At 44.9% G+C, this 18,031-nt stretch overlaps 1 protein-coding gene across 1 annotated transcript; it reads left to right on the top strand.

Annotated features, from left to right (window-relative positions):
• Positions 1-4,400: 4,400 nt before the first annotated feature.
• LOC149370895 (uncharacterized) lies at positions 4,401-16,149 on the top strand. The gene is made up of 5 exons (XM_089563486.1): positions 4,401-4,619; positions 6,267-6,328; positions 12,423-12,518; positions 14,330-14,356; positions 16,051-16,149. Exons 1-5 carry the CDS (start codon positions 4,550-4,552, stop codon positions 16,123-16,125), a joined length of 330 nt encoding a protein of 109 aa, XP_089419612.1. The 5' UTR covers positions 4,401-4,549; the 3' UTR covers positions 16,126-16,149.
• Positions 16,150-18,031: the final 1,882 nt, after the last annotated feature.

Here is an 18,031-nt window from a genome sequence, read left to right as displayed (position 1 = left end):
ATGCTTGCCGCTCCGAGTGACCCTGCTCGCAGTGGGGCTGCAGTTCGCAAGCCGCGACCGATGCAGTGCGACAGCGATGTGTCGCCTGCTTTACTTCTGTCGCGAGTGTGCGCGAGTTTTACACATCAGATGACCACCTCTGAAGATAGTAAGTTGCCATGCCCTCCGTGAATCCCGAGGTCTCTTGTTCGAGTCCTATTGGTTGATAGTTTTGTGTTAATATTATTTTTTTCATTTTCTTGTTTTAAATAATCTCTCCCTTTTGATTACCCGCGAGCGACTAGATTTATTTTTCGAGCCATACCTTTCTGAGCCAGAGGTCAATCTAGGTTAACTGTCACGGTTGTTAAAGAGTTTTACGGCGGAGGGATTTATTTAAAAGAGTTAAAAGTAACGCGCCCCTAAATGATAATAAAATAAATAATAAAGGAAAGGAACAGTTGTGGCACAAGAAGACGAGAGAGAAGGCGAAAGGGCCAAGTCGGCAGGAGGTCTCGCACCCTGTCTAGCTAGTCTGACATGGGAGTTGGCGGACCACCGGCCAACTGCCGTCTTGTGGGAGACCTGGCACCGACGCCGATACTCGGCCGACTGTTTTAGTCGGCGCAGTGGGACATAGAGCCAGACATCACGACGAAATGGTTTTTGCAGAGCGAATCGGCCGACTGTTGTCCTAGTGTGACAGGCCCTTAAATATATGTTTGTCTTGTCTTTGATGCGAATGTGCGTTTTCTTTACAATCGCCCCCGGTAAGAAGGGGAGCCTTCCCGGTGACTTACGGTGGCGATAAGATGGCGGGGTTGTAGTAACGCTTTACATGAACTGAGACGCTGAACTGAGAAGCTGCATGAGCTGAGACATGAATCGAGACTACATGAACATGAGACGCACTGCATAAACGGTTCCCTTTCGACGGCGGCGGAGACCAGGAGATGGCGTGAGCGGTTCGGCAACGTAGTTAACAGGAGATTTTTGCTGTACGATGCGATAGGGAACGCAATACTTGGCAAGAAATTTCGAGGGCAGTCGAGGAGTACTTGACGGGATCCAAAGCCACACGAGGGGGCCAGAAAATAACTGCGGTGTGGTGTGATCGTTGTTGTTGCTGGATTTCTGGCTTTACTGGGTTTTGACAGAATAACCGATGAATACATTTTGGTTCGTTTCAAGAACTTAGAATTGATATTGTCGATGCTCAAGATAAAGAATTTTTAATTTATCTATTAATGGCACCCTTCCAGTAAGATCAACTACAATGTGAGGCACCTGAGAAAAATAAGGGGTGAAATAGCTTCAAGCATACTCATAGCGGATAAGGAAAAGTTCTTAGAAAAATCCAGCGCTAAATACAGTGGCACACTCAGACGTCGACAGGGGCTCCCTATCAACACTGTCAAGCAAAAGTAAAGTATTTTATTGTGGATTGACAATATTTTGTAATTTTCGTTGATCATTTTTGGAAAAATTAAGGCTAGCCACCCGCACCGCTTTGAGGTAATACATGGACGTTTCACTTAAAATTTTACACAGTTTTTAAAAATAGGCTTTTTGAGTTAAAAGAGCGCTTTTTTTTGGCATAGCATTGTCAGCGGTGTAGTACATCAGAATACAGCTAAGCTGTGCTAACTAGCAGGATGGTTAACTAATACTGAATAGTTAACTTTTTAACTGTTACTGTTAGGCTCCTTAATTATTTAGGGGTGTGTAGCCCACCGTAATATCCATATCATTTGTTACAATTTCGAAAACACTGTTACCTTCGGAGCTGTGGCCCATCAAATTTTGGCTACGTATTTCGACTAGTTACGTTCACTGGAGTGGTTGCTTTACCTGCAAGCTTCTCGACAGCGCATGTATTTTGGCGGGATTGAGCAAAAATATGTTGGGCCACAGCTCCGATAGTAACCGCGTTTTAGAAATTCTAAAAACTGTTATGCATAGTGCTTACGGTGGGATACAATTCTCTCAATAATCAAGCGCCTTAAGAGTAAATGTTAAAAAGTTAACTATTCAATATTAGTTAACCATCCTGCTAATTAGCACGTCCTAGCTGTGTTCTGTTGTACTACACCACTGACAATGCCATGCCTAAAAAAGCGCTGTTCTAACTCAAAAAGCCATTTTTAAAAATTGCTTAAAGTCTTTGGTGAAACACCCTGTATAGCTCAGCCATCCAGTACATTTCCCAGCGACGGACACTCTTCAGCCGCTTCGCTGAATGAAAAACTTTTTTTTTTCTTTTTGTTGCAAAGGTGTCCCGGTGTGTTTGTGCGCCATGCTGAATATGGGTTAGATCGGATATGTTTCAATGGCACATGTGCATTCGTGAGATCATCTACTTTGGTGAAAAATATTTCCCAGTCTGTGTGGACATTTCCCTGGTCGATTTTTACAAGCTATGAGTGGAACTTAATGGTAAGCTTACTTAGTTTAGAGTTTATAATATCATAATTTTCCTTGCTGTAATCGCGATGCGGTTTCGACACTGAAATGTTACATCGGGGAGAAATGGCAAGGTCAGAATACAGCAATCAGTGATAAGTGAAGCCAGGTAAGGTAGGTAACAGGAGATACTAATTCCGGGTGCGTACAAAGGATTACATCCATTGAGTTACCTAACTGGTCATATCTGGTGGGGCCCGTTACAACTTGCGTTAGGTAAAAAGCTAAACATAAATCTAAAAAATGTTGACACTGCGAAGTCGTTGATTTAAGACAGGGACAAAGACCAGACAAGGCGATGTTAGGCAAGTTAATATCGCCGGGGCAAACAATCGACGATGAGGGATAACGAAAGACCAGTGAATTGATTGCGTCATAAAGGCTGTCAACGAAAGCTGTAGCGGCGTTCGCAGGACAGGCAGCAAGAACCCGGAACTACTCGGATGTTCTTGACGGTAATACATACCCAGACTATTTAGAGACGCAAATGCAGAAAAATTATGAAAGTGGGAATATTATTTCATGCGGCTATCGCTATGCTGCCACACTCACGAAATTCTCGATGGCTGCTGTGTTCATTCTATTTATTTGCTCCCTGGTAAATTTCCCTCTTTGAAACTTTCCTGTTGAGCCACGTCTCAGAGAAACTATACTGTCAGCGTCACTTGTGCATGCAGCAGAGTTTAGTTGATCGCGTATTTTCATCACGCTACGGAGAATTGTAGAGATCAATGGGCTGCAAGGAATATACGAAAGCTCGCAATCACCGCTCGTTAATTTTCAAGATAGATAGCGTTCTGTAGGAGCACTTGGTGACGTGTTGTTTGCGCTTGAGCGAGTGTTAGTCGCGGGTTTGCGGGCTCTGTGATCGGTGCCAAATGGTCGTCTGATTATGTGTCCATGCAGGGTGTAACCTGTCCGGTCATAAATATAGGAATTTTTGTTAACAGGCAGTCTGTCATGATAAAGTTCGAAAAACGGTGTCTGCCTTTCCAAACTTGGCAAGCTATTTTCTGCCCTACCGGGTGGCTGAAGCAAGACATTCGGTAACAGAAACGTTGGAATGTTTTAGTTTGAATCGTTCTTGAAAAAATTTATCACGTACCTTCAAACAACTAAATCTAACAATCATAGGTCTGTTCTTTCTTTCAAAATATAGGCTGTTGAGACGATCAGCACGTTCCATTGCTTCCTCGCTGAGACCAGAATCAGTGTTTGCTGTTAACAGATTTATGTTTTTCTTTAGTCTTACGCCATGACTCACTGCTGTCCTGTACTCCATGAAAGACAAGATTATTGCCATGAGACCTGTTTTCGAGGTCGCAAAGCTACGACCGCAGCTCATCACCTTGAGCCTTAGCTTATCTGTTGAGCTTTGCAAAGCGCCCCAGACAGTCACAATATTTGTACATTGCCCCAATACGAAAGTCCCTGCTCCCGGCCGCGGCGGCTGAATTTCGATGGAGGCGAAATTCTAGAGGCCCGTGTACTGTGCGATGTCAGTGCACGTTAAAGAACCCCAGGTGGTCGAAATTTCCGGAGCTCTTCACTACGGCGTCTCTCATAGCCTGAGTCGCTTCGGGTTGTTAAACCCCAATAAACCAAACCAAAGTCCCTGCTTTCTACATTTCTCGGTTTGTGTAAGGTTTCACGTACAAAACAAGATGTTTTCTTAAGTAAAAGTCGCGGCGGCAGAGATAATTTTTGCAACGTACTCAACGGATGTACGATATTTGCGACCGCAGCTTTTGTAAGGACGATAACCCAGAGGAGGCAAGGAGCGCTGCCTGTGCGAGCCCCCCCCCCCCCCCCCCCCCCCCCCCCGCTTTCTAATCTCTGTACGCGCCAGAAATCGCACGCGCCCCCTTCTCCCCCTCAAGTGAGGCGAAAAAAAAAGAAAGTTTTCGCGCTCTCAATGTGTCTCGTAAACACAACACACCAGCAGCAGGATCACTATTATCACCACGGCAGGCTAACTGCCGACGCTCCGGCGTCTTATTCGTGCTGATCTTGGCATGGCGCCGACGACGAGACAGGCCTCCTTTAAAAGACAAGTGCCTCCGGAGGGCACCATCTTGCCGCCACTTCTGTTCATCCTTCCGTCGACATGAAGGTCTTTTTCGCCCTCGCTGCCCTTCTGTGCCTGGCCAGCGCCGACCCGGAATTCTCCATCTGCAGTGAGTGAACGAACCGACTTTGATTTTGTTCGTAAAAATGTCAGAAAATGTTTACAACATTCGTACACAGTACGACAGGACGGTGTGCTAAGGTCATAACCACCGGATTTGGGCTGCGTAAAAGACGGCGATGAGCGGGCAGTGTCGCGGAATGGAGCGTTCCTGCTAGGCCAGGCAAGCCGCTAGGTTCGAACCCCCTGCCGGAAAAGAAGCCGACAAATTTTCTAGGCTCTGAGCCTCCGGTTTAGGGCTTGTGCACTGATCCCTTATGGTTTTCTTTTGCCATTACCTACTAAGCCACGATGCGGCACTGGTTTCGCAGTGAGGAATGACCGTCAACACACGAGAAAGAGATGAGCCTTCTCATCATTCTGAGTATGTTACGCTTTGGAACGAGGGGCCCGGGGGGGGGGGGGGGGGGGGGGGGGGGGTATTTCAGAATTGTAACCAATGCTAACTTATTTACCTTCTGGAAAAGCATCATCGCTCATCAAACTATGATAGTTAAGATGGTGCAACTATGTTAAGACCTGCACAGCTACCCGTGCTCCTGAACTTACCGATATATGTTCTGCCTTGACAAGAACAGGCTTGAAGAGTCTCATTTGAGGACACCTCGTTAAAGGCAGCACCCAAAATAAGCAGTAGAAGGCAGAACATCGTACCAACTGCACTGTGGAACGAATTCTTTGTCACATTAGCACAATCAACGTCCAAGGGTGAACAGGCACTGCTTGTCAGCTTACATGCGGTATCCGATCGTCCTGCCTATCAGCGTTGTCATCGCTAAAGACCTGCTGAGTAGAGGTATCCAGCCTACCAGAAACCTCTGGAGGAAAGAAAATGCGTTGAAAGACGACAAAGCTGTAGGACTGGTACTTTATAGTGGTGATTCAGGAACCAAAACGGGGGCATTTACAGTATCCGTTATGTAGGAGCATTTGAGGTTTCGATTTTGATGGCATGCTATAGTCAATGCTTAAAAGAATACGTTACGATATTATGCTTAATTTTTATCCAATATTGTACATACAGAAAGTCAGAAATATTCTTCATATAAGTGAATAAAAACGTCTTGAATTAGAGCCTCCTCATCGCTTATGCATTGTGCCAAATGATGGATGATATTGGATTTGATACTTTCACAAAACGTTGTGAAGGAAAGCAATTCGGTTCAAGTCATATTATCATCGCAAAACTGTAGTTTAAAAGCCCGTTTTCAAAACAGCCGCCACAAGCCAGCAACACTGCGCAAATCATGCGGAGGTCCTGGAGTCAGATCCCAGGAGGGAGGGATTGTGGTTTTCGCGTCTTCTACTTTCTGCAAAAATATTTCGTGTCCGAAATAATTTCCTTGTTTATTTCGCGCTGAAATGAACCCACACAAGAGAACTTAAACGTCGTACTTATGCTCTTTCACAATCGTGATGGTAAGCAGTCGTTCTAAGAAAACCCAAAGACCCTTATATTTGTTGTAAATAAAAATTTTGCGTGTTCTATTCGTCCACCTTGGCCAGCACTCCTGAGCTCAGTTGGGGACGCGCATTATGAAGCAACTGACTGATGAGTACGTGATGGGATCGAGAAGTGCACCATTCAAGTAAAATGTTACTCCCTTGCAAATGGTTTTTCTGTCTTCATTTCCAGATGCGACGGCCTTAGTCAGGTACGGCTTCGTGGCTTGCGTGCGTATCGCTGCCAACGAAGAGGTAAGTTTCCGAAAGCGCCGTCACAAAATGTCATTCTATCACGCCTTGAGCCGCGGAGTCCCAATAATATTTTATCTTTGAATCAATTTCGCAAGCTCAGCCGAGAAGCATAGACTCATAGTTTTCTGGGATGGTCTCCGTCGTGCCGAGACACTAACTGTTAACTAAAATCACCGCATCTTGTTGCGTGCAATATTGATTATTATGGTGAGGATGATAGTTTTCAATTGCGCAAGAATAGCGTGGCCAAGGAGCGTCTAGGTTATTTTTTCTGTAGACAACGCGTGCTCGAAGACCCAACCTCTAGCGGTTTCACCGCAAAAGAGTCGAGCACAAGGTCAGATGAAAGCTAGTTTCCCATTTTATCGCCGGAGGTTACCCGCTGACACTGGGGATCGAACCCCATACCCTCCGGCTACGAGACGGATGCTCAATTTAAAGCCGCATTCTCGCTCCTTTGTGCACCAATTCCTTATGCGGAAACAGCATGTCCGTCATACAGAAGGCCGGCCTACCATACCATGTAGCCATTTGAATCGCTGTGAGATAAGCCTTGAGAAGCATGCAACTCGAGTTTCTCGGTCCATCAGCCGCCTCTCTGCCAAGCCTGTTATGTGTTTTTTTTTCTGCAGTGATAACAGTAGACGGCTGCTCTTGTTACTAACCTTGAGGCCCGAAAAGACGACACAGAAAACAGGTCATGTCGCAACAACCTGATATTCTATGGCCTTCCAGACTCCAATCCCCACGAGTCATTCATCGAATCTGAAGAAATGATTATTAAGCATTGTCAGGATAAGTTAAATTCAACCTTACAGTACAGTCAGATATAGCGTGCTAATCGCTTGGGACGCCATAACGAGGACCGCCAACGGCCAATGATAGAAAAATTTGCCTCCTTCAAAACAAAAGAAATTTTTCTTTCCAAAGGTCCTATACTGTAGGACACGGACTATGGCATTGGAGAAGATTTTACCCGCCCTGTTCAAAAAGCTCGCAAACATCTTGTCGCATTTGCAAGAGCAGAAGCCGGACCGTTTTCTTTGCGGTACAAGGCCCATAGTATTTCTCGGCATAAAAATGCTGCACTTTCGATACTGCCACCGAAACGGTGAAAGAAATAGCATAGCGCTTCCGCATCGTCGTCACTTATCTAATCCTCGCTATATCTCCCCTCGACAGAATATTTCATTTTTGGTTATCTATACTAATATACGAAGTCTGCTTTCTAATTGCGATAGTGTATCCAGCCTTGTATCTTCAACAGGCAGTAACCTGCCTGTGCTCACAGAGACTTGGCTGACCAATAATGTGGGCGACATTGATGTTCTGTGCAACATACCAAATTTTAACCTTTTCCGTGCCGATAGCAAAAGCCCCCGAGGGCGAGGCGTCCTTATCTCTACCAGCAATCAACTACAGTGTTCCCACATTAATGTCCAATCTGACCTCGAAATATTATGGCCGCTTTGTCGCGCCGCACCAGTATCTGTACTAATTGGTGTTTTCTATAGAGCCCCTACAATAACCCCGAATTCTCTCGAAAGCTGCACAATATTCTGAACGAACTTACAAGACACCCTAATTCACACGTTCTCCTTTTTGGAGATTTTAACTATCCTAGCATAGATTGGAATAACCCTCATAAGCCTATTTTTGGACAGCATGAATCACAGGAGTTTGTGGATGTGTGCTTAAATTTTAAACTTGCTCAATTAGTAACCCAACCTACACGCATCGCCTGAGATACCGCTAATATTACTGACTTTACACTATCTAGCCAACCCGATTCCCTCAACTCCAATACTTATCTCCGGGAAATTAGTGATCACGAAGTCATCCATGCATCTTTTACCTCCACGCCAACAATAAAAGAAACTTAAAAAAAAAACAATCGCCCTTTATACCAAAGGTAACTATGAGGCTATAAACAGGGCGTTGGAAGCTTAATTCCCATCTTTTCAGCGCTCTTTCCAAGAACAAACAATCCACGAAAATTGTTCGATGCTTACTCATAAAATGAACGAACTGACTAACAAATATGCTCCCAAATGCAGCTTCCGCGCAACCAAACAGAAACCATGCTTTAGCATGGTTTCTGTTCTAGGAAGATTAGAAGACAAAAAGAAACGTTTGTTCCGCAGTGCCAAACAGACTGGAAATGACTGCGCATGGGAAAAATATTACACTGCAGAGAAGGCATACCTGGTCGCAGTAAAAAACGCTAAACGCTCATTTTATCATACTGACCTACCCAACATACTTAAAGATAACCCAACTAAATTCTGGCAGCTTTTAAACCCACAATCAATAAGCACTATTACCCTCACTGATGATTCCGGGCCTGCTGTTTCCGATGTCGAGTGTGCTAACATATTTAATTCTGCTTTCGCATCTCTGTTCTCTCATGAACAGGAACTGACCCTCCCCTCATGACAGCAAGTGACCAAAGAAGTTTAATGCCAGCCGTTACTTTTCTTTGAAGCCGACATATCATGTCTTATAGATAAACTAAAACTCTCATTATCTGCCGGCTTTGACGAAATCAACACCAAGGTACTAAAAAAAGTTAACCATACTTCTGCCAAATTTTTGTGCCTGCTGTTCCCACAGTCTCTTCTACAGGTGTCATACCCCATGAATGGAAAGTGGGGAAGGTTGTTCCGGCCCACAAGTCGGGTAACAAAGATTCACCGCTTAATTACTGACCCATATCACTCACCAGCATGCCATGTAAACTCATGGAACACGTCATTTACTCTTTAACGATGCACTTTCTGGATTCAAATAATTTTTTTCACTCATCGCAGCACGGATTTCGCAAAGGATACTCCTGTGAAAGTCAACTAGCACTTTTTGTTCATGACTTGCATGCCAACCTTGATGCCAACCTCCGAACTGACGCAATTTCTTTCGACTTCGCTAAGGCGCTTGACAAGGTACCTCATAACCAATTTCTGGAAATGTCTCGCCTAAACTTACATCCCGACATACAAGCATGAATAAAAGAATTCTTAATTCACCGCTTCCAACCAGTCGTTGTCAATAACCAAATGTCTAACCTCCTACCAGTCTCCTCAGGCGTTTTGAAGTTTATTTTGAAGTTTATTTTACCACAAAGCAAAAATTGATACATGAGATGTGGTATGGAATGTGGGAAAAAAGCTACACATTAGTAGCTTGACTAGCCCCTCCTCCCAATAACTGACAGCGGACGCTTTTACAAAGGTGAGTAGCACAGATTCACGCAACAAATATCACGACTACGAAGCTAGTTTTCAAACAATAGACATCAAATTCAAACAACTCTAGTACATAAGAAATTGGAATGAACAGTGAAGTATTAGCAAGCATTACACAAAAATTGAATACAAGTCAAGTTTAGAAAGTGCGCGCAATTTCACTGTTGTGAGGTGGTATTTATTTAAAATCTGTGGGATGTTAGACTGAACCATTTGAAATCTATAATTCGTGAAAGATCTTGCAACATGCCACAGTTCTGTGTGCCTCATTAAGCGTAAAGATGTGTTACTTTTCAAATTTTCCAATGTTGTGAGAGTATGTGTGCCTTTACGTATTTCAGATTTAAGTGTTGACAGTAGCTTAAAGTCATACAGGTTTTGTAATTTCACGATTTTGAGTTTAGTGAATAATGGAGATGTGTGGGCATCATAAGGCTGCTTTGAAATCACTCGTAGAGCTTTTTTTTTCATTATTATTAGGTTATACATTGCCTTCATGGTGCCATTTCCCCCGACTAAATTCCCCCAGACTAAGGCGTGCCCCGAGGATTCGTCCTTGGGCCACTCTTGTTTCTAATTTATATTAACGACCTACCTGAGAAATTAGATTGCCATATTCGGATGTTTGCTGATGATTGTGTTATTTACAGAACAGTCACTAACACCTTCGACCAAGAATGCCTTCAAAATAATTTAACTCATGTGCAAGACTGGTGCAGTGAATGGCTAATGACACTTAACACGTGTAAATGCAAATATATGTCGTTCCATCGTCGCCATTACCCTCTTCTGTCCCGATACAGCATATCTAACGTTCCTCTCGACCTTGTCCAATCATACAAATACCTTGGGGTTCATCTTTGTCATGATCTTACATATAATACGCATATTTCAAACATCATATCATCCGCTAACAGAACACTAGGATTTTTAAAGCGTCACCTACGTTCTGCACCTCAGCATGTCAAGCTCCTCGCATACAAATCATTGGTCAGATCAAAATTATAATACGCATCCCCCATCTGGTCGCCGTAACAAGCATATCTAAGAAATTCTATTCAAGCCCTTCAAAACCGAGCAACTAGATTCATTCATTTCATTCATCGTATTCTTTTGATCAGCATATCATCCCTCAAATCAAAGTAGCCTCCAACCCTTGCTCATCGCCGCTACATTGCTAGTTTACGTTTGTTTCACAAGTTTTTTACTCTGAGCTACGACAGGAATCCTAAATCTGCTCACCACCACCACGCATCTCCCTCCGCACCGGCCATCAGCAGCAAGTGTCACGACCTCGGGCCAGCGCCACTACATTTTCTTCATCATTCTTCCCCTGCACTGCGAACGACTGGAACAGCCTTCCCCGAGAACTTGCTGCTATCACACGCCAATCTTTGTTCCTCGAAAGAATCACGCGTGTACTTGCTCAGTGGAAATCTTATATTTGTATAACTTACAACTTCTCTGTTACTTATGTTTTTCATTTCTGTGTGCCCCACCCCTTATGTAATACCCTCTAACGAGGGTATTTAAGGTATTAAAGTGAAGTGATGGGAAGTGAAGCCTAGCGCAGCATTAAACGACAGGGACATAACTTCAGGGTCTAGGGGGTTCTTCCCAAACAATCTTCTATCCCTCAGTTTGCTTTTAGACACGTGCAAACACTCATGTATGCCTGTTTTGTATCGAGAGCTACACTACGCCAGCCGCTTCGCGAGGTCAGCGTGGCTGTGCGCTGAGCCATGGCACCAGGCTCTGCCAGCTATGCGCATGCGCGGAGTGACGTCAGAGCACGCAGCTGGTGTGCGCAGCGCGCGCCTCGCCGCGTTGGTAGGGGCAAGTTCCTAGGGTGATGTCTTCTCCCTCTACTACAATGGGTTCCATGCCGCCGTCGAGGCGCCGACACGCCGGTGGTCCGAGTGCGAAGCTGCGTGTCTAGCAGCGTTCGGTATCGGTGGCTGCTGCGTCGCGAGGCTTAGCCTCTCACGCAGCAATGTGAGGAAAAGATATGATCTTGCCTTTTGATGTGGTAGTCCAAACCGGGAAAGGTTGGTATAGGCAGGTTACTGACGAGAAGCGGAGGCTGATAATACTAGTTTCAAACAGCTGGGATGATGTAATCCGGTCGTAAAGGATAAAGTTTTGGAGCGCATGTGAAGCGCGTCCACTCACATGGCCTCCGAACGGTACGTCGTGTGTCTTACTTTCAAGCGAAACCTAAGCGTAGCCAGGGGTATGTACCTCTCGCTACTCTACCATGGTTTAACCAGGGCTAAATCATAGCCAGTTTTTGGTTCGCGGTTCATTTCTCGTGTTTGCGTTTCAGTCGTTGTTGCTTCTTTGGTTTTCGGTGTGTGCCATCTGCCCACTTAAGATCGGCCTGTCCTTTAAAATTGGCAGCGGTTTAGCTCTGGTTAAATCTGTAGTATTGCGAAAGCAACGAGAGAGAGAGAGGCGATGGAGAGCGCGGGACAGCGGCGACAGCCCCGGCACGCTAGCTATGCGCCGCTACTGCGCATGCGCAACTGGCGAGCGCGGCGGCGGTACCTATTAGTCTCTCGCGCTTCGACGGCGGCGGCGCGCCAGCTGTGTGCCGTGTGACGTCACTGCTCCTCGCGCATGCCCAGCATGGCTTTTCGTCAGCTCCGCAAAATGGATCGGCTACTCGCGTATTGTTGCTTTCGCAACAATAAAGTTCAGTTAAAGCCAGCGCTTTTCTCGTGGACAACGCTCCCTCACCCCCCGTTTGTTCACCGCGATGTTGTTATAACATGGGTATCAGAGGGAGAGGCCCCTTACCTGCAGGGGATGTAGCATGCCTGATCATGATGACAATGCGTCTTTCCTTCCAGACCCGTCAGAAGCTTGGTGAGGTGAAGCAGCGCCTTGAGTGCGAAGACCTGGACTGCGTCTTCGAGAAGTTTTGTGAGCTGAGCCGCGATACTCAGGTACGCCTCTTACGTTGTGCCTAGTCACCATGTGCGAGCTCTAAATTAGAATAGGCCAAGGCTTGCATATGCGGGCAGGCATATAGCTAGTCGACAGAAACGCAGTACTAACTAAGCATTACACCAGCAGCGCAGTTTTTCTTCATTCGTTAAACCAAGTAGTTACGCGTTTCGGTTTGGGGAACGCGGTAATTCAGAACGCGAGAAACACTCAGGACAGCAGCAAGACATGAAGAAAAACAACCCAGGCATCTCCCTCCCCCCCCCTCCCCTTCCCCCTCTCCTCCAAAAAAAAAAGAAAAAGTAAGTGTAAAAGTGTAACACGACAGGGAAGTACAGAGCGTCCAGTCTAGGTGGTGTTGGTCCAGTGCGTATGGAGCTAACACGTGTATGTCTCCCTGGGCACAAGCAGCTGTGCATGGAACCAAGCCGTTGTTCAGATAGCGTTTCCCAGGATCGTGAGTTACATTGGATTGGAAAAAGCAAAGATTGGCGGAGTCTGCTATGCAGATCTAAAAGCAGTACACTTAAGCCGAGTAGCACAACAGGTTGTCTCGCGAGTGGTTCAGGCCGCATTGGCTGTGATCAGCAATCCGATAGCCGCTAGCCTTCGCTTCTCCCTTAGTCAGCACTGCGCGGACTCTTTATCGCTTTCTTGTCTTCCACCTTGTACCCAGCTCGTGTCTGACGTCGGTGTCCTGTAAATGGAGGCAGTAAGCTCTACTGCGCATTTTCCAGATCCATTTTTGGTACCTGCACGTAATATTAGCTAAGGAGTCCGAGGCGATGTGCTTGGTAGCACGTGTATTGCGGGAACTATATAAGATTCGTATAACTATATAAGAAAATATAAAAATTCGGCAGAGACACTTAAGACTGCTACGAGTGAGAATGTTAAAGCATTAAAGTTCTGAGCCATGCTATGTTGCAGAATGGCTATGAGGCGTGAGTCAGGACTAACTGCGTGACATTACAATGCATACTTTGTGCAAGCTTTTACACCTTACTTATGTTACTTGTAAAGTTCTGATTGATGCTACTTTGCAGAACGATTATGATTCATGAGTCATGACTCTGACTATGGGGCAGGATTATGCATAATCATGCCCCATGTACAAGCTCTATACACCTTAGATTACGGTAATTGTAAAGTGCTGAGTCATGTTATTTGCAGAAATAAAGTGCTGACGGACGGACCATGACTATGACTACGTGTCATGATTACGCATACTTCGTGCAAGCTCTATACACCTTACCTTACATTGTTTGAAATGTGCAGAGTCATGATACATTGCACAATGACTGAGTCATGACTATAATTCATGGCTAGTCCATAGTACGTTACGTTTCATCAATTACTATACATGTTCGTTTACATGGGGTGTGGCGTCGTACACCGGCGTACTGCATCATCCGAATTTTATGCCATATAGACGGCGTTCACCGGACGGCTTTTTGCTTATGGGAAATATAATGCGTTTACATTAAAATGCGCCCGTGTACTGTGCGATGTCAGTGTACGTTAAAGAACCACAGGTGGTAAAAATTTATCAAGGGCCCTAACTGCATTTCTTTCTCTCCTTGATCTTTCACTCCCTCTTTCCCAACAACCCTTACGAGGTGATTGAGGTGCCCACTAAACGCTTAAGGTTGACAGCGCCGACTAGTGCGCATAGTGCGACTAGTGCGACTAGTGCAACATTTGATTTAAAAACCAGAATTTTAAAATTGTCTCCGGCTGGCAACATTTAGGCTTAACCATGGACTTTGATTGGAATGCCTCTTATATAAGCTTCTTTCCTTACTTACAGCAACAACATTCGAACACCTTCTTTTCGGTAAGTGCTGGTTTCCTTTTTTCTCTCTCTTCCCTTTTAATACTGCGAAAGTAAGCTCGGTTTTTAGAGCTACACGGCACACTGACTGCAAGGAAAGAGCAGAACAAATAGTGTCAGATGGAAGTACGTTGGCAGTTACCTAACATATAAATCAAAACCGTTCAGAACAAATTCCGAAAGCGTTAATTTTGAGAAACAATAGCTTTTGACACTAAAATTTTTCCATTCAGTAGTAGAATGACGTGAGCGAAAAACGAAAAGAAGTGTTCCGACGAAGACAGGAGGGATTGGCAAGAACTCCCACTACCGGCACATTTTCAAGTCAGACATAGCATTCTTTGTGAACAAGATACTAAATATGAATTTCAGGTCAACCCACTGATTTTAGACCTCTGGAGGTCAGTGGCCTTTCCCTCAAATTATTCTTGTTTTGGGCCTATCGCACTCACACGTACGGTTAAAGAGGCTGGCTTCATATCATGCAAGGAATTTATCCTGCAATTGTAACTGCCTTGTGCAGGTTCCACTCAACTGCACCTAGTTCAAGCTGAAACCAGACCAATGATTTACCAGAGATAAGGTTCGTTTTAACCATGGAATGCTTTAATGACAGCTGATATAGGGAAAACTCATGACAACGAAGGAATGAGGTGAACGCCAAATGTTGAGTGCAATGCTGAGTCATAGTGCATGTCTTGAAATATGTGCTCCTGCTGAATAGACAACTAATCATGGTGCCTAATAAGCTTGGCTTTACATTTGGAAACCTTGATGGTAATTTTCGACAAGTTTCATTTTACGTGGTAAAATTAACCAAGGTAAAAAAATCAATGTGGACTTCCCCTCTGAACATAGTCCCGAAAAATGTTGTTGAAATAATTTTGATAAAAGTGTTTCCTTCACCTAATAAATACAGGCAACGCTTTCACGCCTAATAAACGCAATTACTTTGTAGCCGCGGCCTGTTGAACTACTTTAATATTGAGATAGCACTCTCAGTGAACTTCAGATTTTAGCAGGACGAGTCAACCCATTCTACTGCGCGAGAGCGATTTTTTTAAACTGTCATGCAAAAGGCGACATCGCCACTAAATGCTTCGGCAAAATTTTTTTGCGCACTGCCAACGCAGTTTGAAAATTTAACAATGAAATGCACGTGACATTTGTATTCAGGCTGTATTCGTTTTCTAATCTAGATATTTAAAACATTTTAAACGCATATATGCACATCTAGCAGTAAATGTTGCGACGGCCTTTCAGGTCATTCCCACACTTTTTCTGCATTATTTCTCACGAAAGCGAATGTTTTACGGAACTTTATTTTCTCGGGAACAATCACGGTGGCAGTAAACGACGCGCTGACTACTCGTTAAATGAAAAAAAAACACTGTTCGCTCTACTTAATTTGTAACAAGCGGTCAGCGCCTGATGTATTTCCGGCATGTCTTGCATACACTGGAAGAACGTACGGCCCTTGTATAATGAAAACCGCATAGAAAACCATATAACACCACCACTACGTGATTAATGTTAAGAAATCGGAGTTTGGGGCCACATTCTGTTGACGTACAATGGAGGTTCTCTGCAGCATTGGGTGACGGCTATGTGGACGTGTTATGGTTTACGATAATCAAGACGGCGACTCTGCCAGCGAAGTCATTTGGTGATCTCGTACCACGTGTTCTGTATTGCAGGAGGAGGTCAAAGCCGGCGTCCGTGCAGCCCTCGCCACCTGCCAGCAGTACGCGCAGTTGTCTCGCCGTCAGTAATAAAAGTGTCCTCTCTGTCCTCCACATCTGGCCTATTATCTTTTCACCGTTAGCAGTGCGGGAGACGCTTGCTGCTGTCAGCAGCGGTGTAACGAGTGACCCTCGCATGCTTGAACGGAAAACAGACGGCGTTTTAGCAATTGCATATTTGTAGCCATACTTCTTCCATTTCGCTTCTGAACGGCCAACCAACGCCAGAGGAATTTCCTTGTGTGGGAATGAAAACTTCGGTTCGTACAATTAAAGAAATGATGAAAACATTGACAGGGACGCCCAGTTGCATTATATGTTGGTAATGTGCTAGCATTATAAGCTGTTGGTGCCTTTACATCAAGTTTTTGTGCCATTCTTTCATGGTTTTGTTTGCGGACCTCTAGCCGTCTTTCGGCATACAACCAGACATCTCTTCGTGTCCTCTAGCGGGTGGTCAGATATTTCCCCGAATGTATCTAATGGAGGCGACGTGGACGGAATGAAGACCGAAACACATAGCTGTCACATCTGGTAAGGTGACATCAATTCTGCTCCTGGAAATTATGCGGCCCATGACGCATTTTTTTCCGGATGAAGCTTCCAGCGCTATCGCATCGTTAACGCAAAATGGTTATCGCATCCATCATCTAATCTTATTGTCACCGGAGCTGGCCACTCAGCAAGAAGTTTGACAGAAGCCAACAGCCACAGAAACCAAGGGGCACAGGGGATTTTTTTTAATTAGTTTATGTATTTTGTGGCGTTGATCAATTAGAATATTACTGAATATGTTATCGCTTAAAGCTAATTGATTAGAAAAGCAGAAGAAAAAACAACCACATGCCGCCGGTGGGATCCGAACCCACGACCTCCGAATTACGCGTCCGGTGCTCTACCTCTGAGCTACGGCGACGGCTGTAAAATCTTTTTTATTCGGGGTATTTCTGTTTACAATTACCCTAACCTTGAGAGTGTTCATCAGCGCCACCCACGTTCATAAGCGGCGGACGTAGAACGTCCTGAGTTACCGCAGGTGTGACGTAGAACGTCATCAAATGGAGAGGGCGGAAGCTGCGTGAGAACCCTCTTATGCTTCCTATGGAGTCAAGGCTGCCAGAACCGAGGCCCTCGCTAAGCAATTAAGCAAACAAGGGAAGGGGTATGAGGGGCTCGTTATAAATGTGACAGAAGCCAACAGCCACAGAAACCAAGGGGCACAGGGGATTTTTTTTTTAATTAGTTTATGTATTTTGTGGCGTTGATCAATTAGAATATTACTGAATATGTTATCGCTTAAAGCTAATTGATTAGAAAAGCAGAAGAAAAAACAACCACATGCCGCCGGTGGGATCCGAACCCACGACCTCCGAATTACGCGTCCGGTGCTCTACCTCTGAGCTACGGCGACGGCTGTAAAATCTTTTTTTTTTCGGGGTATTTATGTTTACAATTACCCTAACCTTGAGAGTGTTCATCAGCGCCACCCACGTTCATAAGCGGCGGACGTAGAACGTCCTGAGTTACCGCAGGTGTGACGTAGAACGTCATCAAACGGAGAGGGCCGAAGCTGCGTGAGAACCCTCTTATGCTTCCTATGGAGTCAAGGCTGCCAGAACCGAGGCCCTCGCTAAGCAATTAAGCAAACAAGGGAAGGGGTATGAGGGGCTCGTTATAAATATGACAGAAGCCAACAGCCACAGAAACCAAGGGGCACAGGGGATTTTTTTTTTTTAATTAGTTTATGTATTTTGTGGCGTTGATCAATTAGAATATTACTGAATATGTTATCGCTTAAAGCTAATTGATTAGAAAAGCAGAGTTGTTAGTTATCTTTCCAAATGCACTGGTTGCAGGTACCCTTGCGGGTTTTTCTCAAACTCATCTGTGATATCACTGGCCACCTTTCAGATGCGCTGTGCAGTTCAATGCGTGT

The sequence above is a fragment of the Amblyomma mixtum genome, chromosome 1 (assembly GCF_055824585.1).
Source record: "Amblyomma mixtum isolate Tamu chromosome 1, ASM5582458v1, whole genome shotgun sequence".
Classification (NCBI taxonomy): Eukaryota; Metazoa; Arthropoda; class Arachnida; order Ixodida; family Ixodidae; genus Amblyomma; species Amblyomma mixtum.
This window is presented reverse-complemented; position numbering and strand designations above follow the sequence as displayed.